The sequence below is a fragment of the Sesamum indicum genome, linkage group LG1 (assembly GCF_026168435.1).
Source record: "Sesamum indicum cultivar Baizhima isolate 11 linkage group LG1, ASM2616843v1, whole genome shotgun sequence".
Taxonomy (NCBI): domain Eukaryota; kingdom Viridiplantae; phylum Streptophyta; class Magnoliopsida; order Lamiales; family Pedaliaceae; genus Sesamum; species Sesamum indicum.
In genome coordinates this window covers 18,398,319-18,423,579 of record NC_142657.1, presented here as the reverse complement: position 1 = coordinate 18,423,579, position 25,261 = coordinate 18,398,319, and the positions used below count along the sequence as shown (strand labels likewise).

At 33.8% G+C, this 25,261-nt stretch overlaps 4 protein-coding genes across 4 annotated transcripts; 1 reads left to right on the top strand and 3 right to left on the bottom strand.

Annotated features, from left to right (window-relative positions):
• Positions 1-4,965: 4,965 nt before the first annotated feature.
• LOC105167063 (uncharacterized) lies at positions 4,966-6,286 on the bottom strand. Its single transcript, XM_011086627.2, has one exon. It carries the CDS (start codon positions 6,144-6,146, stop codon positions 5,217-5,219), a length of 930 nt encoding a protein of 309 aa, XP_011084929.2. The 5' UTR covers positions 6,147-6,286; the 3' UTR covers positions 4,966-5,216.
• Positions 6,287-7,778: 1,492 nt separating this feature from the next.
• LOC105167055 (laccase-1-like) lies at positions 7,779-12,574 on the bottom strand. Its single transcript, XM_011086615.3, has 5 exons — positions 12,430-12,574; positions 12,088-12,239; positions 9,780-10,021; positions 9,216-9,344; positions 7,779-9,045 (listed from the first exon to the last, which is right to left on the bottom strand). Exons 1-5 carry the CDS (start codon positions 12,529-12,531, stop codon positions 7,928-7,930), a joined length of 1,743 nt encoding a protein of 580 aa, XP_011084917.2. The 5' UTR covers positions 12,532-12,574; the 3' UTR covers positions 7,779-7,927.
• Positions 12,575-13,365: 791 nt separating this feature from the next.
• LOC105166663 (Tetratricopeptide repeat (TPR)-like superfamily protein) lies at positions 13,366-16,888 on the top strand. The gene is made up of 2 exons (XM_011086107.3): positions 13,366-14,978; positions 15,682-16,888. Exons 1-2 carry the CDS (start codon positions 13,467-13,469, stop codon positions 16,486-16,488), a joined length of 2,319 nt encoding a protein of 772 aa, XP_011084409.1. The 5' UTR covers positions 13,366-13,466; the 3' UTR covers positions 16,489-16,888.
• A 749-nt stretch (positions 16,889-17,637) lies between these two features.
• LOC105166655 (mitogen-activated protein kinase 9) lies at positions 17,638-24,951 on the bottom strand. Its single transcript, XM_011086097.3, has 11 exons — positions 24,460-24,951; positions 23,491-23,899; positions 23,250-23,377; positions 23,018-23,077; positions 22,096-22,245; positions 20,695-20,850; positions 20,474-20,611; positions 20,302-20,378; positions 19,758-19,859; positions 18,466-18,685; positions 17,638-18,070 (listed from the first exon to the last, which is right to left on the bottom strand). Exons 1-11 carry the CDS (start codon positions 24,706-24,708, stop codon positions 18,008-18,010), a joined length of 1,752 nt encoding a protein of 583 aa, XP_011084399.1. The 5' UTR covers positions 24,709-24,951; the 3' UTR covers positions 17,638-18,007.
• Positions 24,952-25,261: the final 310 nt, after the last annotated feature.

The window sequence follows — 25,261 nt, the reverse complement described above, 5'->3', positions numbered from 1 at the left end:
TAATGTGGGGGATGGCTGTCTGATAAAGTTTGGTTGTTTGTTTGCTTGCTTCTGGATCGAATTTTTTATTTATTTCAAATATATATATTCATATTTTTTTAATTTATCACTTGTTTATATAAATTACTATTATTTTTTATATAATTAAAAAATATAAATAATTTGTAAATGATGGTGACTTTATTGGGAGTGTATGTGTAATCTTTTAAAAAATCGAGCTAATTTGTATAAATAATGCTGACTTTTCTGATAAATGTATGTATAAGTATCCAAAAAACTAAAATAGCTTGTGTAAAACAGACTATATATAGATCTGGAGCATAAATATAATTATCCATATGTACGCATTATATATAAAAAATTATGTTATTTATTTTTATTTAAGAAGATATTTTATATGACGCATATATAAACATAATTTCAAATAAACAAATAAAAACTCGGTTAGTGTGAGGGTAGATTCATATTGATTGAATTTTCTGTTTTAAATTATATTATATCATTTATCTTAATTAATATATATTATGTGTATAAAATACTTTTTAAAATAAAATAAATAATATAACTCTTTTATACACATAATATTTATATATACAAATTGAAATAAAAAATTCAATGCAAAATCCATAATATGGAAATTTGCAAAATGGTGTCATGAAATAATGATTCTTGAATGAATTGGACCGTTTTACATGGTACATTTTTTTGCAATAATGATAACACTTCTACAAGAGTGCATTTTTTTTTTTTTTTAATCTCATATCATTTGCCCCATCACTTCCAATTTTAGACATCTCATTTTGACTTATAGGGTATTTGTGATAGAATAGATTGTATAAAATATTATAAGGTTGAATTTAGTGAAAGTTAGGAGTCTTTAAAAATAAAAAAATATAATAAAAATAAATTTTATTAATAAATTACAAAAATTATAGATTTTTTACTTTAATAAACTTAATTTAAACAGTTTAAAAATATAAATTTATTCTTATTTTTTACAAAAAGTTTGATGACCACTTTAATTGAATTATTACAGATAATTATTTTTCGTCTGTCTAAATTTATTTGAGTTTATGATATTCGATTATTTATAATCTGACAGTTATCGAAAAATAATAAATAATTGATTGATGTTTTGTATTGTAATTTATTATCTCTGATCCGATGGTTATGGAAAGATGTATTATTAATTAATATTTTGATATAATTATTAATTATTTGAAAGAAATATAATAGAGCATGAGTTTCTAATGATATCTTCCTTTTATGGATAAGTATGGTCCGTATGTTCATTTGCATGCCAATGCCATATCTGGACAGGAAAGACTAATAGACTCCCAGAGTCTGGTGTTTGGTTGGGCATTTCTTGTGAATATTGAATTATAAATTTCAAGAAATTCTTTCTATCACTTTTTATCATGCAAAAAAGTATCGCAACATAAAATATCGCATCTTCTCGTATAAAAAGGAACAATCATAAAAATATCAAATTCCAATATATATATATATATATATATAATTTTGGGTAAATGTAAATTTCATTAATAAAAAGGTACATGTGTACAGTACAACAGTCAAGTATCAGTTTCTCCCATCACAAACCATGGGATACGCCATAGTTTATATAATACAGAAGTACTAACAGAGTGATAAATTAGCACTAATGATTAATATATTTTTTTTTTATATAGGTAGTGTTGTAGACGATGAGTTTGAGCGCTTATAAATTCTAAAATTAAACACATCATTTTTAGGATATAATCGTTAAACTGATATACAAAGTCAGAACAAATAATATTTCATGCAATAGGATACCGACCAAGTTGTAAGGAAGGCATCATTTGCAGGAGTAATAATATATGGTGGCTTTGATAAGGACTTGACACTGAACTGGTGCTTAGTTATATAACTGCTAATAATGAGTATGCTCTTCACTATAATCTCTTTCTGGTTGAGTTGGGTAATAATTAATGGTTGTACATATGATGTGTTTGTAATAGTTTTATTCAAATTTGTATTATTATTTCTTTGTTCAAAAGGAAGTTAAACAATTTGAGGTCATGAGTTCGACTACCACCACGTGTCAAAATATTTGACTCACTTTATATAAGTTTTAATTATTGTAATATTTTTCATAGCGTTTAGTTATATATTGATGTATTTTTAAAAATATTTATCATTTCAGAAGAGTATTTCATATCAATTATAGTTATTATATTTTTATGTCGCATTGTTCAAATACTTAATTTAAAAAAAATCATGTCAATCAAAATTATTTCGTTTTATTTCTTCTCACTGAAATAAAATGTTAAACAATCGCAGCCAAAATATCCCAACCTCCAACACCATTTTCCATCAAAATCATTACATAAAATTCTGCTGCTTTTTTGACTGTCAATTGTAGTTTCTATAATCATGTAAAAAATATAGATGATTTGTGTAAATAAACCATCGATCAAAGGCATAGTAGAAGTGCATTTGTGCCATATTAATTTGCTAATCAAGATCTTAATAATGAACCTACTATCGCAAAAAATTAAAATTTAATCCCATGAAAATCAACATACAGATCAAAGTGTACATGTTTAAATTCACGGAATACTTTGATAAGAATTCAAACCCTTGCATCATGGACATATGGTCATGCATGAAGGTGGTAATTAATTTAACAATCCATTTCTACCATGTTTAGTTGAGTAGGGGTACAGCGACGTGACCTCCAGAAGGCAAAAATCATAATATGGGGGATGGAGGTGGATTATTCAGTCTCAGTCTCAGTCGGTAGTCGGTACCCCACTTTCACAATCACAACATGTTGCATAGCATAAATATAACAATGTACAGCGGACTCTTTCTCCCAACAATGCCTCGTGACATGCCTGCTGCTGTTTCATACACTATCCATCAAACACTTCATCTGCATCTCTGCCCCCCACTCAAACATTTGCCTTTTTTAGGTGCCATACAAAGGAAAAATACATTTTTCTCCACTAATACAGGAAATGTGACAGCTTCAGTCCGGGTCACAAGATTGTTATTTAAGAAAATTGTAATTTTGGTAAAAAAAAAAAAAGAAAAAACCTAATTTGACCGAAATTTGTTACGCGACTGCAAGTGACATTTAGAAATTGGGAATTTTTTAACTTTAATATTTTCATAAATTACAGTCATTTATTAAAAATTTTGAATTAGCATGAAACTACCACCACTCCTATATTAATGGACAAAATTGCAATTTTTGACATTTTTTGGTCATTAACACGGGGCAGCGACAAGTTCAATCCAAGTCAATTCAAAATTTACAATAAAGGAAGGTAATTATGAAAAATTGACGATTTTAGTCAAAAAAAAACTCTAATTTGGCCAAATTTTGTCACGCGCCGCGCATGTGACACTTGGAAATTGGGAATTTTTGAACTTTTAGACAAAATAAAAGTTTTTCTTTTTTTTTTTCTGGGATCAAATTTGTCAAATTTCATAAATTAGTCATCTATTGCAAATCTCGAATTAATTTGAATTCGAACTGCCACAACCTTCATATTAGTGAAACAAAGATGATATTTTTCCAGCTACATAGTATAGAGCTTACTAGTTCTGTTCTTTCTCTTTTTTTGTTTATTAATATATATAATACGTACATAAAAATTATATTATTTATATTTTTTAAAAATATAATTTATAAATGTGGGGTGTATATTGAATAGAATAGGATATATAATAAGATTTAATATATAAAAATTGAAAAAAATTGAGGTTTTAATAGATGTTAAATTTTGGTCGCCGCTTTTAGTTTGGGCTACGGCCCAACCCATATATTGAAAGAATTTTATTCTTCAGTTTAATTTATTTTACATTTCACGGCCTAACCCATAATTAACTAAAAAATGTATTTTGACGGTTCACTCAAATTTTTCTTTTCATCTATATGAATTATCTATTCATACTAATATAAGAATTCCACGCACACTAATTTTTCTTTGTGTCGTTAATATTCTTAAATTTAATTTTATTTTATTTATTTAATTACAGTTAATTGTTATGATTAATAACAAATAGCCGTGACAAATAATTTTTTTTATAGTCGAAAAGCTAGTTTTTTTCATCGATTTTATTTAACTATATCCACTAATATTGTAGCTAATAATAATTTTGTTTTCTAGTGAATTATGTACAAACTTATTTTCATAATTTTAATTGAAAAAATGTGCCCAAAACATAAAAAGGTGCACATGACATGCATGTCATTAATTTCATTGGGTATATTTTTTCTGCTATTTTAACAAATTCCAACCATTTTCATCCTCGTAGGATTAAAAAGATTAAAAATTGACACCCGTCATATTTATAGAACTAAAATTACAATTTTTTCGCTTAACACATACAGCATGGTGCAAATGCTCAAGAACTTGCCCGCAGTTGATTCCTCCATACAACTAGGATCAATTCAATTGTTGCACTCGAGAATATTACATTCCTTCACTCAAGTGTACCATCCTTAAACATGTCTCTTTTTTTCTTTTTTTCTTGTTATACATATAATAGATGTCGAGACTACCATGGTTCTGGGATGTAAATATTTCATTTCTTACCTTTTTATTTTTCATTATTCACTTATAATATTTATCTTCATTTTCTCTTTGGACCAGCAGCAGCAAGAAGGGAAAGCAAGGATTTTTGCCATGCAATTACCGCAAGATTAATCATTGAAGACTACCTACTTCCAATACCATATTCATGAGTAGAATGGGAATAATGCATTTTATAAAAACATTATTAATGCAAGGAATATGAATGTATACACCATAATAGACTTCTCCTGAGTTCTGCTCGTTATCAGCTTGTTTCAACTAGCTCTAGATAGATCTTATCTATTAATGCTTTTAGCCATGGGGAAAATGAGAAGCGGCCAACTTGATTCTCTTTCATTAGCTATGACCAGAAAACACAACTTTGAAAACAGGCAAGTACACCTAATATTTCAGAAACGTTTAAGTTTCCAAGGCAAGAAGGATCATAAGATCTAAATGCAACAGAAAATGGAAACGTACAGTATGAAACAGAAATCCAATTTTCCAAAAACCAACATCAACTCAATAAAACAGCATATATAACTGAAATCAACATTTAGAAACAACTAGAAAATAACACTTCCATGGACAACAACCTTATGTTATACCTGTTCAAAAGCCAAAAATCTCTTAAATCCTTCATTTGCTTCAGAGTAGATTGTGTAAGTCCCTCCTAATCAAGTCAATCCTTTTACGCTCCAGTCTAAGCTCTGCAGCTTTCACATCCCTACACTTCTCTTCCAGCTCTTGTGCCTTCTCTCTGCCAATGAATAGAATTTTCTCCTTGATGATGTTGAAATATCCATCTTCATCCAAAGACGATGACAAGAATGGGTACGCAGAAGCAAACTCCTCTTTGCCAATCTTCCCCACTTGTTTTTGGTTCTTCACTATCTCTTTTTCTGCATCATGCTCTTTCCCAGCCCTTTTTCTCTTCTTTTGGGATCTGCTTCTGTCTCCCCTTTGTGGTGTCTCCTTTTCTTTTTCAGCATGTTTATCCCCAGCTTCGTTTTCATCTTCTCCCCACAGTGTCTTCGACACCTCAAACACAGCGGACTCATGGGCATCTGAGAAATCAAGGCAGCCCCCATTGGCGCGAGCTCTTTCAAAATTGTTTTTAAACTTCCCCTTGAGCCTACGAATCTTCTCAGACACCTGAGTTCTCGTAAACTGATGCGGAAGACTGTCCTTGATGAAGTTGTAAAACTCGGTCCACTTGTTGTTCCTCCCGTCAGCCCAGAAAATGGCGAGGCCTTTAAGCAGAGAAATTTCATCCTCTTCGGAGAATATTTTAGAGAAAGGGGTGTTCTTCTCGCTGGGTTTTGCGGCAGGCGCGATAATGAAATTGGACGCAGATGGGGAAAAGCATTTCGACTCGTCTTTTCGAGGTATGGGTACTTCTTCTTCACGCGGCAGATTCAACTTGGGCTTCTTCGGGGGCACCGCTGCTGTGCAATCCCCTTCTTCGCTTTTGGAGTCTGGATCAGAATCGGTCTCTTCGTCTGCCTCGTTAAGAGTTTGTTGCTTATCTTCTTCGTCTTCTCCATCTGCACTGACACTCAGCCTCTGGGGCCTCATTTTCAGGGGAGAAGTGGGAGGAGTGGATTAGTGGAGAGAGCTTTGTACTTCGATTCGTGCGATTGAGCGACAGAAAAAGGGGGGATGAAGTTGGACAGGGGGAGAAGCAGAAGAACCCAGCAAGAGACTGCTCAGTTCTGTCGAATAACTTTTTCCCTCCCAAATAAATACTAAAAGTCAGCGGTGTTCAAGATCGTTAACCGGTTCGGTTTTTTTCAGCTTTTTTAATATTTTTTAAATATATATTATAAATAATCTTAGTATTTTTTTCTAAATTTTATTCAAAAATACATCTACCTAAATACTAAAATTTAAAAAATAAAATATATACTGAAAAAAATATTTACAAATACAATTAAAAATTTCAAATGAAAAGAAAAGAAACAATAATAAATAATATATAATAATATATTTTAATATAACATAATTAATAGAATAAAATATATATAAATCGATTTTCGATTCAATTCGGTTCACTCACTCAAAGGTGATGGAAAAAATTGAACCAAAAATCAATTTAAAAAATAATCGAAAATCGAATCAAATTTTTCGGTGCGATTTTTGATTCGAACTGAATTTTCAATTTGGTTCGATTTAGCCGATTTAATCAAACTGTGAACACCCATACTAAAAGTTGTTATATTGTATTTTCTTCTAAAATATATGAATTATTGCTAAAATTTCTAAAAATAAATAAATTGTATCAAATTATTGACTAAAATCAATTAAAAATTATAAAAATTGCAAAAAATAAATAAATAAATAAATTGTGAAGAAGACAAATAAATGATTGCTCTATGATTTTAGAAAGAATCCTTTGGGATATTTGGCTGATGCAAAGGAATGATTTGTACCTTTTTAGAGCCAATTATGTACCTAACCATCTTTTATATCTAGATTCGTAGGATGCTTGCTCTATGATTTTAGAAAGAATCCTGCTCTATGATTTGCTCTATGATTTTAGAAAGAATCCTGCTCCATGATTTGCTCTATGATTTTAGAAAGAATCCTAGAAAGAATCCTTTGGGAAATTTGGCTGATGCAAATGAATGATTTGTTACTTTTTAGAGTCAATTATGTACCTAACCATCTTTTATGTCTAGATTCGTAGGATGCTTACTCTATGATTTGCTCTATAATTTTAGAAAGAATCCTTTGGGATATTTGGCTGATGCAAAGGAATGATTTGTAACCTTTTAGAGCCAATTATGTACCTAACCATCTTTTATGTCTAGATTCGTAGTATAAATAGGAGGACATCTCACATCCATTATTCTATCCATCATTCTATCTTTTGAATAGTTTTTAGTTTGGAAAAATTGCAATTTCAATCTCATAATTATAAAAGTAACGACAATTTTAGTTCAATTAGAATTGAATCTGGCAATTAATAGACGCAATTTAAAAAGAATTGACACAAAATTGCCGAAAATTGTAATTTGACAGGAATTTGGACTCACTTGGGGGATTTTATAATGCCCATTTTTGTTTTAAAACAAAAATTGTAGGATTAATTGTGAAATTGAATTCCAACATAATTAAATGTGACCTCCTACAAATACAAGATCAAAATTATAATTTTTTGCTTACTTTTCAGATTAAAAAATAAATAAATTAAGAAAAAAGCAAATGTAGATGATCTCGCCCAAAGGACTATCACTACAGAAATTACAAATTACAAATCAAATGAGAAAATCTCACAAATGAATCTATCAAAAATTCAAAACTAAAGTCAACAAATGTGATTTGCAAAGTACGGCTAAGTAAGTATATCAAAAATCTCAACAAGGAGGTAGATCACTTGGAGGAGGCAGCAGCCACTGTGATGGCTCCTTCCCATTTTCCACAATGAATCCCAAAGCCAAACCCCACGAGGTATGTTCCTCAAGATGGCAATGCACGAACCACACGCCGGGATTATCCGCAATCAGCCGTATAGCCGCCCATCCCCCCATCGGAACCGCCACCGTGTTTCTCTCCGGCGGATCAACCAAATTGTAGCCCTTTGGATCCTTTTCCACGTCAAAGTTGCCAAACCCTCTTCCCACAATGAAGAAATTGTGTCCATGCACATGGACTGGATGGTTTTCGGGGTTCAAGAAGTTGGTATCTTGTAGCACAATCTCAAGTTTCGTGCCGAACGGAACTCGGAACAGTTTGGTGCCAAACTCGGCGCTCATGTTTTCTGTCACCGGGTTGACGCCGGTGTAGTTGAAAACATAGGGTGGATTGTCGGGGAAGTCTGTGGAAAATCCAGTGCTGAGATTGCGGTAATGGGACTCAAGTATCGACGTAGAAGGGCGAACGAACGATTGGTTGTTCATTGAAGCGTAGAATCTCTTGTTTAGGTACCCTTTACAAGTCTGATTGAGAGGGCAGTCTTGAAGGTTTAGACTAACCGTTGTCACAATCCGTTTGTCGATCGTCTTAGGCACGTTGCAAGGGTAGTCGTCGGAGGCAAGGCTCCTGAGACTGCCCAAGAACTGAGTGGCGAATGGGGTGTCTCCTAATGCAGGGAGATTATTAGGCAAAATGAAAGGTGGTGGTATCGCACTATTTTCTTGGATTTCGGTGCTTGTTTGGTACTTGAAGAAGCCAACTGTGGTGGAATTGTTGAACGGGAAAACTGAAGTTAGATAAGGCCTGGCTGCCATAACAAACATGGATTTGGAATCATCACCAGGGACAGGGGCCTGATCAGCAGTTAGCAAGACGGTGGTGGTCTGTCCGGGGGCAATCATGATGGCTGGTGACGTGAAGGGCTTGGTGTAAGCAGCATCTATTTCGACCACGGTTAAACTGTGGTTTGCTACGGCGAAGAAGAGTTCATCGTTTAAGGCTGCGTTGATGAGCCGTAGCAGGTAGGTTTTGCCCGGTTCGACGGTTTGGATGAAAGTATCTGCAGTACACGTGGCATGTATATATTAATTGGATAAAAGTATTTATGATACAAAAAGATATATATATATATATATATATATATAGTAATTGAAATGGCAGATGCAATAAGTTGTGAAATAGAAAATACTTACAACCAAATACTGGGAGGAAATGTGATGAGATTTTTACCTTTGGTGGAACAAGGGTATAAGGGGCCTGGTAAGCCATTAATGGTATAAGCATCTGAAGTGTTAGGTCCACCACCATGCAACATCATTTCCTTTTCTACTACTTCAACATCTCCATTCCACCATTCTCCTGAAAATATGTACTCAACATTTTTAACTAATTGGTTTTCTAAAAAATATAATGCTTTTTTGAGAAACTTACAAAATTCATAAAAAATATGGTAAATTACGACCACCATTCCTTAATCAATCCAAAAAATTCCATATATCTCCTAATTTTAATGTTCGTATAACAACGATACTATTTCGTTAACCTTGATTAGGTTATATTCAATTTCTGTGGTAAATCGATTGAAATGCCTTTTTGAACTATAAATTATAATTATATATTATTTTTAGAATTTTCTAAACTATTTTAATGAATTAATATATTCTATGGATTATTCACTTCACCGACCCTCAATTTTCTTTTACATTTTTTCAAACATTATTTACTAAACACACATGACGATGAAATTAAGTGAAAAGCAAAGGAGAGATGAAGGAAACAAATATTAAATATTACCAAAGATGAGGGGAATATGAGCTTGAAGTGGGGCTGAGAATGGAAAAGGCGTGCGAGGGTAAATGATGAAAGCGCCATAGACAGAAGCACGTTGCCAAGAGAAATGAGCATGCCACCAAAGAGTACCCCTCTGATTCGCAACACTGAAGTTGTAGGTGTAGGTCTTGCCTGCTCCAATTGGGCATTGGGTTATGTATGCGGGTCCATCCGCCCAACCTGTTCTTTCCTGCCTCACCCCATGCCTGCACCCTCACCCGGGCCCCCACAATATCATTATTATTATGTCTCATAAATTAGGCTACAAATTAAATCAAATTATATATTCGATACTCGATTAAAATTAATTAAAAAATTTATTTCAATTCTATTTGTTAACATCAACAATTCAAACTTGAATAAAAAAATTTGTTCCATAAGTTTTTAAGCTCACCTCGAGCTCGAACTGTAAAGATATCAAATGACTCGAGCTCGATTGGCTCATGCTTGATTCAATTAAAAATCATTTAAATTCAATTAAAATAATAATCAAACTAAATTCATTAACACAATTATCAAACTCAATAATAATTCAAACAAACTTAAATAATAATATATTCAGATTCGATATCATACACAATCCAGTAAAAAAGTGAGGTACCGCGTTTTTGGTTTTCATTAGCCATTTTTTGACAAAAAAAAATGGTGAGTCCAAGACATAGGACAAACCCTTGTCTCAATTAAGTTTTAATTAATACTTAGAGAATAAATGTTCTATATATATATATTGTGATCCATTAGTACGGACAATATGTTCTTTTCTTTTAAAAAAAATAATAAATCGTGAAGCAATGCTCAAAATATTTTATATATCATAGAAAAATATGAAATTAATTAGTTATTGATTTGTTATTATTATTAAGGAATTGATATTTTGTCATTGCTTCTTGTAATTATTATTAATTAATTCGTTTTTGGTTTTATTAATACTGAATAAATTATATTTAGTTTCCCTTTAAATTATTATTATTTCCATGCATTGTGGAACCATATATATATATATATATATATATATATAAGCATGAATATTTTTTTATGGTTTCTAGAATTTATTGACATAAATGTTATGTTTGGGGTGTGATGGATCAAAAATGTATTTAGTGAACACTAATGATGATGATACGGGAAAAAGCCAATCAACTTTTCGTGAATTGATTTTAATAACTATCAATAATTTTGTTGGGAATGCAAAGGAAGTCTCTCTTTATGTGTTGTATCTTTTCCTAGCCAATGCTTTCAAGATGTTTGGATAAATTTATATTTTTTTTTATAATATTTTATAAATTATTTAAATTTTATTAAATATTTTGAATATTAGATATTTTTTTAAAATTAAAAACTAAATTACTTCAAATAAAATTTTGGGATTCATAAACTTCTATAAGAAAATGGAAAAAAGGAGTACGGAATTTCTAACTTTTTATTAAGATTCTAATAATCTTCTTTAACTTTTCATATTAATTATAAAATTATCATTACCAATAATTTATATTGATTCCCCTAATTTATTTTATAAAAGGTACTAAAAAATATTTTTTAAATAAACTTAATTAATATACTTTTAACCCAAATCACACGATAAATGTACGATTTTAAAAATTTAAGTTACATCGTAATTAGATAATCACACGGGAAGATTTCTTTTGGACCAGGTATTGACACTATTCATTTAAGAAAAATATCAGTTTTGATCGATTATTTTATTTTACTATGTTAGTAAAAAAGAAATTATACATACGCATCGAGTATGATCTTATAACTACTTAAAATGAAGGGCTTTAGTTAAAAATGGGATAGGGGACTTAATTTGTATTAATTACTAATACATATAATATAGAAAAAAATTGCAATTTACCCCTTGTGTTAACATAAATATACAAGTATCTCCTGTAAAAAAAAATAGCAATTCACTTCCTATTTTTTTATAAATGGAGCAAAAATCCCCCTACATGTTGCTTTACATTTGGAGAAAGATTTTGCTCAATAAAATATTATTTTATATATTAAATATATTATTAATAAAAATAATATATATATATATATACATATACATTATATACCTCCTTCTTCTTCTTCTTTCGCCGACCGTCGATACTCCCATCTTCGATCGCCGACACTAATTCATGTGAGGGGTTTTTTGCTCCATTTTTTAAAATACGGAAGGATAATTTGCTACTTTTTTTTTTTCATAGACGTTTTTTTTGCTTTTTTTTTATTAACACATGAGTTATATTGCATTTTATCCATATAGATATTATATATATATACTGACCAATGGATGGTAGTGTTTGTGGCGACTCTGTTGGTGACGAGAACTCGGACATGATCACCTTCATGGACAGCAATGGTTGGCCCTGGATACTCCCCATTCACTGTCAGAACTGCCTTTCTGTGGCAAAGTCGTGTTACACTCTTCCACTCCACCTGCAATACAATTCATTTTATTACAGCTGCCCCATCCCGATCACATGTAATTAACGTTTTCATTGTATGAACACACACACACACACACACACACACACATCCCTGTGTGTGTCTGTGTTTGAAGTGAGAGAGAGATATATACAAGGTTTCTGTATATATATATGTACGTATGTAGAGGTAGGTAGCTTACATTGAAGTGAAAATGCTTTGTATTGGATGATGAAGAAGAGAGCAGTGGCAATGCAAATGCTGTCATTGCTATTAGCAGAAGTTGGTAAAATAAGCTCACCATTTTATCACTGTTGAGGAACTTAACTTGTATGATGATGCCTCTCTCTCCAACCCCTTGTACCAAATTAGGTCCCATATATATCCCTCCCGGGGGTGGGGGTGTGGGTGGGGTGGGGGTAGGGTAGGGGGTGGGATGTTTTGCATCATTTTTTTGCAATTATTTTATTATGGGTTATTGTTTTGATCGTAGGTTGGGAATGAGTTGTCTTGATCAAAATTATTTTTTCTTTCAATATTCAATCTCAAGACTTATTGATAATTCTCAAGACTTGCACCGACGCATCAAAAACAAAAGAAGATTGAATAGGCTGCAATTATAACCCTTTCATGGTTTCGATAATAATAAAAGTGTAACAAATGCAATCGTTAATTGGACCTATAAATCGGAGATAGAATGTGACTGGATATTTATAGTATTAGACCACGTAAAGTCAATCAAATTAATATGTGTGAAGTATGATACAATTTAGATATGAACTAAATGGTGATATTATTAGGTTGGGTCAAAACCCAATAAAACAAAAAAAAAAAAAAATAACACGCTTGAACTGTAAAATCATTTCAAACATTGTTGATGGACAATTTTATTTTTCTATTAGTGAATACGTGATTTCAAAATCAAGTTTATTTTGGGAAATATTTTGGTTGGCTAGCTACGAACCATATATAAGTAGGTATAAAGATTTGGCATGTTTTGAATTAGAATATAATTTTTCAGGGAGTTATGTATATATGTTAATTGAAATAAAAAAATACAATAGATTTGAAATAATCCAACCGGAAAGAGAAGCGATAAATAAATTTAACATTTTTTAAGAATACATATAAAAGAAAGAAAGAAGAAAAAAAGATTAAAAACAAGATTTTGTGAAAATAATAGTGGCATTGATGAGTTTTGTAATATCACAAGTTCATTCGTCATGAGCTGAAAATCTGATGAGTTTCAAAAGGCTACACACGACCACCTTCCGCTCATTGCGAAACCGAACAAGAACCGATGCTCAGACACCTCCGCGCCAGAATGCTGGCGAATTCTTCAAACCACCCACCAATAAGTCACTGCCAAAGCTTAGAAGCAACAAATTTACCGACTCAGACATTGTGAAGTGCAACATCGCCATCACTGATCACATGCGCCATGGCCAATGCGACTCGGCATTGCGTTTGTTCAACTCCATGCCTCGTAAAACTTCAGTGTCCTACAACACTATGATATCTGGTTATATTTTGAATGGCGACTTTCAGCAGGCCCATCATCTTTTTGACGAAATGCCGCTGAAGGACTTGGTCAGTTGGAATATAATGATCAGTGGGCATATAAAGAACAAGAATCTTGGAGCTGCCAAGCGTTTGTTCGATGAAATGCCTGTGAAGGATGTTGTTTCGTGGAACGCGATATTGTCTGGGTATGCGCAGAATGGGTTCCTGGATGAGGCCAGGAGAGTTTTTGATGAGATGCCGGAGAAGAATGAGATAACCTGGAATGGGATTCTAGCCGCTTATGTGCAAAATGGGAAAATTGAGGAGGCAAGGAGATTGTTTGAGAGTAAAGAGCACTGGGCGGTGGTTTCTTGGAATTGTTTGATGGGTGGGTACTTAAAGAAGAAGAGGTTGGTCGAGGCAAGGCAGATTTTTGACCGTATGCCTGTTAGGGATGCTGTATCTTGGAATACAATCATTACATGTTATGCTCAAAATGGGAAGATGGACGAAGCAAGGAAGTTGTTCCAGGAATCCCCAATTCAGGATGTCTTTACATGGACGGCCTTGGTGTCAGGTTACATACAGAATGGGCAGTTACATGAGGCCAGGAGAATTTTTGATAAGATGCCAGAGAAAAACGTTGTTTCTTGGAATGCAATGATTGCAGGGTATGTGCAAAGCAAGAACATGGAATTGGCTGGAGAGTTGTTTGAAGCAATGCCTTGTAGAAATGTTAGTTCCTGGAACACAATGATTACTGGTTATGCTCATAATGGAGATATTGCTCGTGCTAGAAGTTTATTCAATAGGATGCCACATCGGGATTGTATCTCATGGGCATCAATTATAGCTGGCTATGCTCAGACTGGTGAAAGTGAAGAGGCACTACGAATGTTTATTGAGATGAAGAGGGATGGGGAGAGGTTAAACAGGTCTGCCTTTACTTGTGTTTTAAGTACATGTGCTGATATCGCTGCTTTTGAGCTTGGCAAGCAAATACACGGACATGTTATTAAAGCAGGATATGAGTTTGGCTGCTATGTGGGCAATGCTCTTCTTGCCATGTATTGTAGGTGTGGAAGCATCAACGAGGCATACGAAGTGTTCCAGAGAATTGAGGATAAGGATGTAGTCTCGTGGAACACAATCATTATTGGTTATGCAAGACACGGTTTTGGCGAAGAAGCTCTCAAACATTTTGAATTAATGAAGCAAGCAAGTATTCAACCGGATGAAGTTACCATGGTATATTTTACTTCTGACTTAACAATTTTCTTTGTTTCTGCCGAAGATTGGCCTGAAGGTATTTTGATTTGTGCTTAATGCATGGGTACTAATAATACAACTGGTTTATGAGTGTTTGCAAGCTTACCTATGAGTACCAAAAATTACTTGTATGCTAGTGTCTTCAATATTTTAGTTGGCACTATGTGACTCGCGTAGAAGTTGGAAAACAATCTTTACTTCAGATCTTTCGTTCCTCGGGTCTCCTTGTTTTTCTGTCCTTAATAAACTTGAAGTTTCAAGGTAGCTGAAGTCAAACTTGGCTTAACATTACCAGACATTCTATAAAAAATTATGTTGTTCTTACTACATCCTCAAATTTAAGTTGATAACTTTATCCCACTTTCCCACACCAGATTCCTTGAAAAAGTAAATAATAAATAAAGTCGAACAAAGAAAGAAAATGAGAAAATATCCTCGAAGATATAATTATTTTAATGTGTTGAAAATAAAAGAGAAGATCGTAATTTACTTGTGCGTTTCCTTGAACATATCCGAACGTCATATTTCATGTACATATGAGATGAGAATTTACAACCTATACAAAAGGAAAAATAAATTATAGAAAATGCTAATAATGGGGATTTTCACTGATTTCCAGTGTCCTTTATGTGTGCAATCTTTCTCCATCCATTGGCTGTTAATTGTTCTTGCTTTAATTTAGGTTGGTGTGCTGTCTGCATGTAGTCATACTGGCTTGGTAGACAGAGGCAGATATTACTTCGATTCCATGAGCCAAGACTACGGCATAGTGGCAAACTCAAAGCACTATACTTGCATGATTGATCTTCTAGGTCGAGCCGGGCTCCTAGGTGATGCTCAAGACCTAATGAGAAGTATGCCCTTTGAACCAGATGCAGCAACATGGGGGGCTCTTCTTGGTGCCAGCAGGATTCATGGAAATACACAATTGGGGGAAAAGGCGGCTGAAATGATCTTTGCACTGGAACCATGGAATGCTGGAATGTATGTTCTTCTTTCAAACTTATATGCAGCTTCTGGCAGATGGGTGGATGTAAATAAGATGAGATTGAAAATGAGGGATACAGGTGTTAGTAAAGTACCAGGTTACAGCTGGGTTGAAGTAGAAAACAAGATCCACACATTTTCAGTTGGAGATTCCACCCATGCAGAGAGTGAAAGGATATATGCTTTCTTGGAAGAGTTAGATTTGCGGATGAAGCGAGATGGCTATATCTCAGCCACAAAATTGGTTCTCCATGATGTGGAGGAAGAGGAAAAACAGCATATGCTCAAGTGTCATAGTGAAAAATTAGCTGTTGCATATGGAATTATGAAAACACCAGCTGGGAGACCAATTCGTGTTTTCAAAAACTTGCGGGTTTGTGAGGACTGCCACACTGCAATCAAGCACATAGCCAACATTGCTGGGAGACTGATAATCCTGCGTGATCCTAACCGTTTTCACCACTTCAAGGGGGGCGTATGTAATTGTGGAGACTATTGGTGATGACAAACAGATTAGCGAAGCAAAACGACAAAAGGGTGATGAGATTTTCTTTCCAGCAATGCATCCTTTGCCTTCTGAGGAAGCTTTTAAGAACTGAAGGGCTGACTCTGATTTCTTGCCTGAGACGACCGGGTTCAATTTGGCAAAGCTGTCATCTTCCTGAGAAGAGAAGGAATGAAAATTTTGTGTCATGTTTAACAAATTCAAAATGATGGAAATCTAGCAGACTCTAACAGAATTAAGAGTCTTAACTCCATCCTCAGTTTCTGCTTTGATTTTAACAGGAAAGACACTGATGAAGGAAACGCTTGTAACGAATGTTACTGTGACTAACTTACATAAAATATACACATAATATCTTATTTATCCACAATGCTAAGTATGAGATTCTTGTTTCCTTGTCCACAATGTAGTTTTTGACACATCCCCTTGTGATTGCCTAATGTTTCAACTCATCATATCTTAATCAGGAAAAAGGTAAGATAAAAGTAATTTTATTGACAAAAGTTCCCTGGCGCAGGTAGTGCCCCCACCAATTTTGCTACGTTTGGTTTTGATATTTGCCCTGACGCTTGGTGCTGTCCGCAGAAGACAGTGGAGTTACGCGGGAAGCCATTCTTGATCTTATTAAGGCGTTATGTTGACTTGCTGGAAAGACGAGGATCAGACCGCCCATTTTTTGGGCCAAACAAATTTGGTCCGAATCAATTTGATCACACTGTAGACACTGTCACGTGTATTTTTATGTAATGTAATTATTAGTAAATCATATTGTAGATATATACTTGCAACCTGAATAATGTACAATGTAATTTAAATTGAGTAAAAAATTTAAATGATCACTCTTAGTTTTCAGTTTGGGTTTACATATTCAATTATATTTTTATCTTTTTCTTTAACAATTCATATACTTTTCAAAGGGTAAATTATTTTTCTGGTTCTTATATATATTACTTATAGATAATAGAAAATTATAAACTTTTTTCACACAATTAATTATTTACAAAGTTTGTAATCTTATTTTATCCAAATACTTAAAGAGTTTAGATTTAAAAAATAAAATCTAAGCTCTAAAAACATCTTTAGAAAATAAAAGTGCAAAGATTCTAATAGCTTAGCTTAGCTACACAAATGAACATTACAAGAGGATTGAACGAAGTGGAGAGCAACCAAAAAAATGTCATAGAAAAGGGGATTTCACAGTACATAGAGATGGTATTGAAATGCACAAGGATAGTAGTGATCACTTCTGTACAACCCCCTATTAATCAACATATGCTTTTACTTAAAAAAGCTACAAAGACACGAGTTACGGTACAACATCTGCTACTCCCATCAACTCAAGGAAAACAATTCTCCTTCCTAATCTGTAAATTAATCCCAATTCTACATATATATATATAGGGCTGCAATGGTCTGCCGACGAAGTAAGAAGCCAGCAGATCCTACATATAATGGGCCGTAAAAGGGCAGAAATGATGTAGTACCATCCGCGTGAAGTCAAACTGGAGCTTAAAGATCAAGCATAGAGAGCGGCAACTTTCTCAGACAACTCATCTGCCTCTTCGTCTATGGGTTCTTCCTGTCAAACCAAGAATAAAAAGTTTACAATGTGCGGAAAAGTGAGACGGGTTTACGAACTTTGGCCATCGTCATTCTTGAAGCAGTGTATGCTGAGTTTTTAAATTTAACAAAAGAAGAAAGAAAGAAAGAAAGAAAGAAAGAAAAATTGAGTAAAATAGAGAATCAAGTATGAAACCCAATCGAATTCTGGATTTCATTCTGGAACAACGATGGAAAACGAGGCTCATGTTTCAACATTCTACAAGCTATGGAATCTATTTCGTAGCAAGTCAATACAAGAAATTGCTGAGCGACTTTCTAATACTGGTTGGTTTAGTTCAAACTTAACAATGGCAGTATTGTCAAGAAAAAAGAACAAACAAGGATGTGAACAAGAAATGCAATTAAACTTACCTCTGTATCTTTTTTTGCTTTAACACCCACACACTTAGAAGCACTGATACTTGCACTCTTTAACAAACTACGAGTACTCCCCTTATTCTGTGCATTTCCATTAGCATTTTGTGATCCTTCTCCTGGGGGACTCTCAAGAGTCGTAGCAACAGAAGCTGAAGTTCGCTTCTCAAAATCGTTATCATTAGGAGCTTCATCTTTGGGCACAGGGACCCGTTCTCTGTAGGCACATTAGAAGGCCAAATACTAATGAGTATAATAGGCAAAAGTAGTAAGCTCAAGCATAAATTAACAGAAAGGATCCGTCTGGATGTGACTAATTACATGCAACAGCAACAAATTATATAGCATGCGATGCAAACTTGAAAGCTAGATTCACATATATCAGTCTTAAACTGGGTAGGCTGCCCTTTCTGCTCCCACTACTTCATGTTAGTAATTTTCAACATTCAATTAAGAATAGTACATATATATTCAAATCACTTGGAGTGTGGCACAAGACTTCATGCCTTCGACTTTCTTCATACTTTCCAGGTGATGTACGAACCTAAGCTTTGGAATCTCTAACTTGGAACAGGCTCTTAAAGTTATTATTTAGACCCACCAAAAATAACATGTTTCCTTAAGTTATTATCATATGGGCTTTTTAATTAAAACAAATATTGTAATTTGATAGTATATTAAATTGATATTAACAGTATGACTGTATATACTGTGTCATTTACGTTGAGAATCAAATTTGCTCTGCAAGACTTCAGAAAAATATGACCTGAACTATAGAGTAACGAGTATGTACCAATTTTGTGCAACATATAACAAAACTATATACTCAGAAAGTGTATGATCCACATACTCTTCTTTGAAATATAAATATATCTTCAAGAGGCCAACATTTGTAATAAAATGCAAGACGGTATGCTTCCAAATGCACATCATAGTCGGGAAGCAATTTTTGAAGATGATCAAACATCTAATAAATAGGACTTAACTGGAAACATAAGAATAAGTTGCATATCAGATAAGATTCACCAATGTAGATTAATAATTTTACCCCACAGGGAAAATGTTCAAAACAACCAACAAGCTTACATCTTACTAGATTTCCCTTTAATTTATCATTTCGATATTATGATCTGCTATCACAAAACCAGTTTTCGTGCCTAATTAAGGCTACTTCCGTGTTTACGATATCATATAACACTTTAGTATGTCGACCAGCAATATTGTGCAGCAGGCTCAGCCACCAACTTATGTAACCTGAGGAAAACCCACTATCTGCATTAACTACATACCTGGGTAATGAAGCATGCTGCCGTTGTAGAGGACTGCTTTTTTCACCTTTACCATAGTGCTCTTCAAGATGGGCAAACTGTCGCTTGAACCGATCAACGCCACTAAAAGTATGAAAGATAAAGATAGTGCATCACATATTTAAATGATTAAAATAGAGGGAATTTTTCAGTCCCAAACTAGCAATAAATATAGGAATAAAACAAAGGAAATGGTTAGTGTTATCAACTTAATAGAAAAGTTGAACATCTCCAACTTAACAAAAGGAAAAAGAAAGGGTTAGGGGGTCAATTTGACAATGGATGGGGCTATAACAGTTTTTGGAAAATCAGAAGGAAACACTATAAAGCTCATGAGGTAAATGGCAACAAGATACTAACACAGATATGCTTCCTTTTGTATGAATAGGGTAGAATTCCCGATAGTGAGATATTTCAGAGGTTGCAGATTATTAGTGGGAATACTAAGCAGGAATTCCTTACGGAATTTGATACTACCAGCAAAAGGAAATAATGCAGCTACTGTAACAAATATAAATGGCCTAACCTTGGGTACATAAAGCCACTAGTCTGCTCTCCACCACGGAGGTATTCCTGAAGCATCTGAGGGTGATACTCTAGGATCTGTTTGCTTGATATAAAAGTACCACGAATAAGAAACAGTTGATAACTCCAATAAACCATGTACCTAGGAAGCATATATTGAGCATGAATGCTACCTCTCTATAAATCAGCTCTCTAACATCATCTTTAGTTAGTTTTCTCCGCTCAAATTCAAACTCAAGCTTCGATATCGGTTGAGTCGATGGTTCACGGCCAATATTTGCCAGCCCACGAAAGTAGGGATCACCCAATGCCTGCAAACATAACATTGCAAAAATGTTCTTACCAAATATCATAATTAGATATGATAAATAACTTATAGGCCACAATAAATTACTTCTTCAGCAGTTGGTCTATCTTTAGGATCAAATGCAAGCAGCCGTTCCAGTAAGCGGAGTGCCAAAGGGTCAACATTGGGAAATTTCTGTGCAAATGGAACAGGTTGTTTCTTCCGCATACTGCTAAGATATCTCCTCGCCTTTTCATTTCTGATCTGCGATTATAATTGGAACAAAGTGCTGTTACAAAAAGAATGCCACAAGGAAAACTCAACTGATGCGCAGTTGTTTTCAAGGAACAATGAAACACAAGACACGTAAGAGTTTTTTCTTTAGCAGCCTCTTGAATCACTATTAACTAAGCCAAAGTAGAAAACATTTGGTGACAATAGGACCTAGAATCTAGTTGAAAATAAACAAGTAAATAAATAGGGTTAAATGTAAACAAACACCCACGAAATCCATAGGAGATTGCAGTTTACCCCATACATTATCAATTTCTGTAGATGATCCTCCAACCATTCTAGTGGAATATTCCATATACTTTAGGTTAAACGCACTTTGTCCTTGACCTTAAGGAATGTGCTTTTAGCCACATAGACTAATTGAAATCTTACACACTACCATCAAATCTTTATTTTGGTTTTAATAAATTAGAATGTTTCATCAGAAGTATCATAATGTCCAATCCACTTGTCCTTTATGTGGATATTCAACCAACTGGAGTTATTTTACAATCAAAAAGTACTTTTATGGTTATTTTACATTTATGTATGTGAGATAGTTAAACAGTTAATTTCTTAATTATTCCTTTTATCATTCTTATGGCATAAGGAAGTTAAATATCAATTAGTTATAGTTCAATCCAGAAATAAATAAGAGATGATGACCAAAATCCTTTTATTATTGCCTATGTGTACCAAAACAACATTACATCTCTTTCCGTATTCAGTTCCTGTGGCAGGCAACCACGGAAATAGATATGCAAGTCTTTATCTATCACAATAATAAATGAACACAGAAATAATTTTTCACTGCCTAACATATGTAAAATAAGAAAAACAACTGATAGCATTATTTATGATTATAAGATAACTCGAATTAAATAAAATACCAATATAGCATGTAAGAAAGTATACAGTAGGTAATAAAGTAGCAGATGATAAATTTTGGTATAATATTGCACTTTATTCAACTAAAATAAGGACTCAATGATGAAGTGCAAGATTTTAAATTGTTTACGTGGTTGGAAGCATATTGTTTTAAGGTCAGGGAGGATATGTACACTTGAATTATATTTTTCAAAATCTCCAGGGAATATTCAGCAGAACATGGAATTGGGGGTGTAGTAAGATTTCTGAAATGTTGGGGTGTCATCTATGCAAATTGATAGTTTGGATAACCACAATAAGTTGGGGGAGACTGCATCGAACTAAAATAAACCAGATTAATAAACTAACCCTTGCAATAGATTCCGGAGGAGGAGTGCCCAACAAATCTGTCATCAAATCTAACTGGTGGACAACATTTTTGCCAGGAAACAATGGTTTCCCAGTAAGCATCTCAGCAAATATACAACCAATGCTCCAAATATCAATAGCAGGAGTATACTGCAAACACGAAAATTATAGACTTTATGAAGTAAGTACAATATTTTGGCATCACAAATATCATACTTATTACTTCCAGAGTAAATAAATGAAAAAACAAGGTCGATGTACACTTCAACATAAGTTTACTGACCACAGTACAATGATTGAATTAGTTTTTTTATGCTATGAACTAGCAAGCACAGTATTATGCCACCCATAAATTAGTCATTTGAAAGCTAAGCATGTTCATTTCATAAAGATCCTCCACTCATTTTCCTAGTAAGCCTATTACAAAATTAGCAACAGAAAAAAATTCTTCGAGGAAGCACCGTACATACCCTCCCCCTTTAACACCTCATACTAATACATACAAAAGGTAACAAAATGCAGGGTGCATAATTGCATATGAAGTCAAGTAACATAACTATATTGCAAGTTTTGGGTGGATAGTGGACCACCTTAAAATAAGATTGAATATCAACATGACTTAGTCAGAAAAATTCGACATTGAAGAATTTAGACATGACAAACTAAGAAAAAGTTAGACAGCAAGCGCAATAAATGGATAACGTCCTCTAGTACCCCTCCAAAGGCCTAAAGCAACGTTCACCAATATCTTTTCTCCACAGTTAAGAAAAGAGTATAGACAAGTTGACGAGGCAATGCCATTAGCATAACAAAACCGTAAAGGAGTGCAAGTCCTGTTAGGGCAAGTGTCATATTAGCAACAGAACATTTTATGAAGGAAAAAAAAAAATGCTGTGAGACCTCAGCAGAAATTTAATCTTACTTTAGAGAAGAAGGAACCGCATAACTCAGGAGCCCGATACCACCGAGTTGCAACATAATCCTTTAATTAATGAAAACCAAAACCAAAACCAAAACCAAAGGTTAGGAGGCAAAACAGTAATTTCAAAAGAGAGATTACAATAAGTATGAAAAACTTCATAGAAACATTTCGAAAAAGTAAAAAGGACGAGAAAAGAAAAGAAAAAGAGAAACTCCATAGAAGTGAGACTTACAGTCCAAAATATTGCAGATGGGGCATCATTAAATGACACACGTGCCAGGCCAAAATCACAGATCTTCAACTTACAGTCAGCATTAGCAAGTATATTCTTTGGCTTTAAATCTCGGTGAAACACATTTGCTTAACAAAAAGAAATATACATGTCAATAACATCACTGGAGTTTCCCTTTCTGAGGGTAGAAATAGTAAAAATGAAAGCAATGTTTCAGATGTAGCTTTAGAACATGACAAACCTGTGTGAATATACTTCAAGCCACGCAGAAGCTGATATAGGAAAAACTGATAATGCTCAGGCGAGAGGTCCTCATTTGCCTTAATTACTTGGTGAAGGTCAGATTCCATCAATTCAAAAACAACATAAATATCTCGAAATTCTCTCCGAGAAGGAGGAAGCATTATATGCTTTATTTCAACAATATCAGGATGGCGAAGCAGCCGAAGGAGTTTGATTTCTCTGAGAATACGTGTGGCATCAGAAACATGCTCGAATACGTCATTTATCTTTTTTATTGCAACTCTCTCTCCAGTATGGGTGTCAATTGCAGAACCCACAACACCATAACTACCTTTGCCTACAACTTCTTGAACCTGATATCGACTCCCTTCACCGTACTCTGTGAAGAATTCAGTTTCCAAATTACTCTGCAAAAAATTATACTCAATTAGAACAATTGAGCATTCCTTAAACAAATACAAGAATTTATTAAACAGCTTAGGAATAAAAGGTGAAAATAGACGAAAAAGTAAGAGTCAAGTTCACTTGAACTGCCAACTTGGCTAATTCTCATCCTTCCAAGAAACCTTCTTTCGCCTGGGTCTACTCCTTAGCAAATCGCTCATAAAAGAAAATTAACTTGCAAGATCTTTCTACTATCAGAAATAATCAGCAGCAGAAACACATTAAAAATTATTGGAAGCACTGACTCGCACTTCAAACAGAAATGAATGCTTCCATAAACAAAATACATAAACTCCAAATTTCTTGGATCATATTATGCAAACACATACCACCTCCAGAAAACCAAGAATCAACCACCAAAAAGGAACAGAACATCGGATCAACCACCCCAAACAAAAAATTCAAGAAAATACACACAGATCTACACCAATGCATATTATAAACAAAAACCCACAAATAAAAAAGAGAAAGAAAAGGGCCCAGAAAAGGAAAAAAGCAAAAAGCAAGGCAATCAAAATGCAACCTTTTTGTGGGGATCCATGGTGGAAGTTGAAACAGGGAAATAAACCCGCTTAGGGACTTTGATTAACTTGAGTCCGGAGATATCAAAGTCTTCAACAATCTTAAGCCCGTCTTCCTCTTCTTGTTCTTGTATTTCCCTCAAAACTGCATCCGGGTTTTGCTCATTGCTATTACTAATATTGGAAGAAACAAAAGAGGAGCGACGTTGAAACCAGCGACGAACACCATCCACGAATGTCCCTCCCCCCATATAACTAACTCCACGACACAAACTTAAAAACAGTCCGGTCTCTTTTCTGCCCCTCCTCCTTTTTCTCCTACTCCCTCGATTCGATTCTTGATTCTATTCCACTCACTCACACCAATGTTCTCTCTCTCACACTCACTCTTGCGTTCTCTGTGTGTTTTTGTGGAAGAGAGAGAAAGCGATGATGGACTTTCGGAGGCGCAGTCCTCTTCCGGAGCACAACTAATCCCATAAACTCTGTAACATTCACATAATAATATTATAAAAAAGATGTCTTTTTAATTTATTGTGTTTTTCGATTTTATTTGCCGCCTGAACAATTATTGCTCCTTTCTTTTCTTTTCTTTTCTTTTTTTTTTTGTTTTTTAACACATTCATATTTTATAGTTTCTATTTTCTTTTCTAAATATTAAAAATGAAATATAATCTTTTAAACTATTCTTTAATGGAAAATTAATAATATTATACCTAACATCAACAAATATTTTTTCAAAATATAAATAATGACATAACAATATGAAAAACTTAAATTTATGTTCTTAATTTTGATACGAAA

Coding starts and splice junctions, on each gene's coding strand:
- LOC105167063 (XM_011086627.2), bottom strand. CDS start 6,146: ATGAGGCCCCAGAGGCTGAGTGTCAGTGCAGATGGAGAAGACGAAGAA.
- LOC105167055 (XM_011086615.3), bottom strand. CDS start 12,531: ATGGTGAGCTTATTTTACCAACTTCTGCTAATAGCAATGACAGCATTT. Junction 10,022..12,087: donor ACAAACACTACCATCCATTG/GTCAGTATATAT, acceptor GTGAGGGTGCAG/GCATGGGGTGAGGCAGGAAA. Junction 9,345..9,779: donor TCATATTCCCCTCATCTTTG/GTAATATTTAAT, acceptor ACATATTTTCAG/GAGAATGGTGGAATGGAGAT.
- LOC105166663 (XM_011086107.3), top strand. CDS start 13,467: ATGAGTTTCAAAAGGCTACACACGACCACCTTCCGCTCATTGCGAAAC. Junction 14,979..15,681: donor AACCGGATGAAGTTACCATG/GTATATTTTACT, acceptor GCTTTAATTTAG/GTTGGTGTGCTGTCTGCATG.
- LOC105166655 (XM_011086097.3), bottom strand. CDS start 24,708: ATGGGGGGAGGGACATTCGTGGATGGTGTTCGTCGCTGGTTTCAACGT. Junction 22,246..23,017: donor GCGGTTCCTTCTTCTCTAAA/GTAAGATTAAAT, acceptor TCGTGTTTGCAG/TATACTCCTGCTATTGATAT. Junction 20,379..20,473: donor GAGAGCTGATTTATAGAGAG/GTAGCATTCATG, acceptor TCAAGCAAACAG/ATCCTAGAGTATCACCCTCA.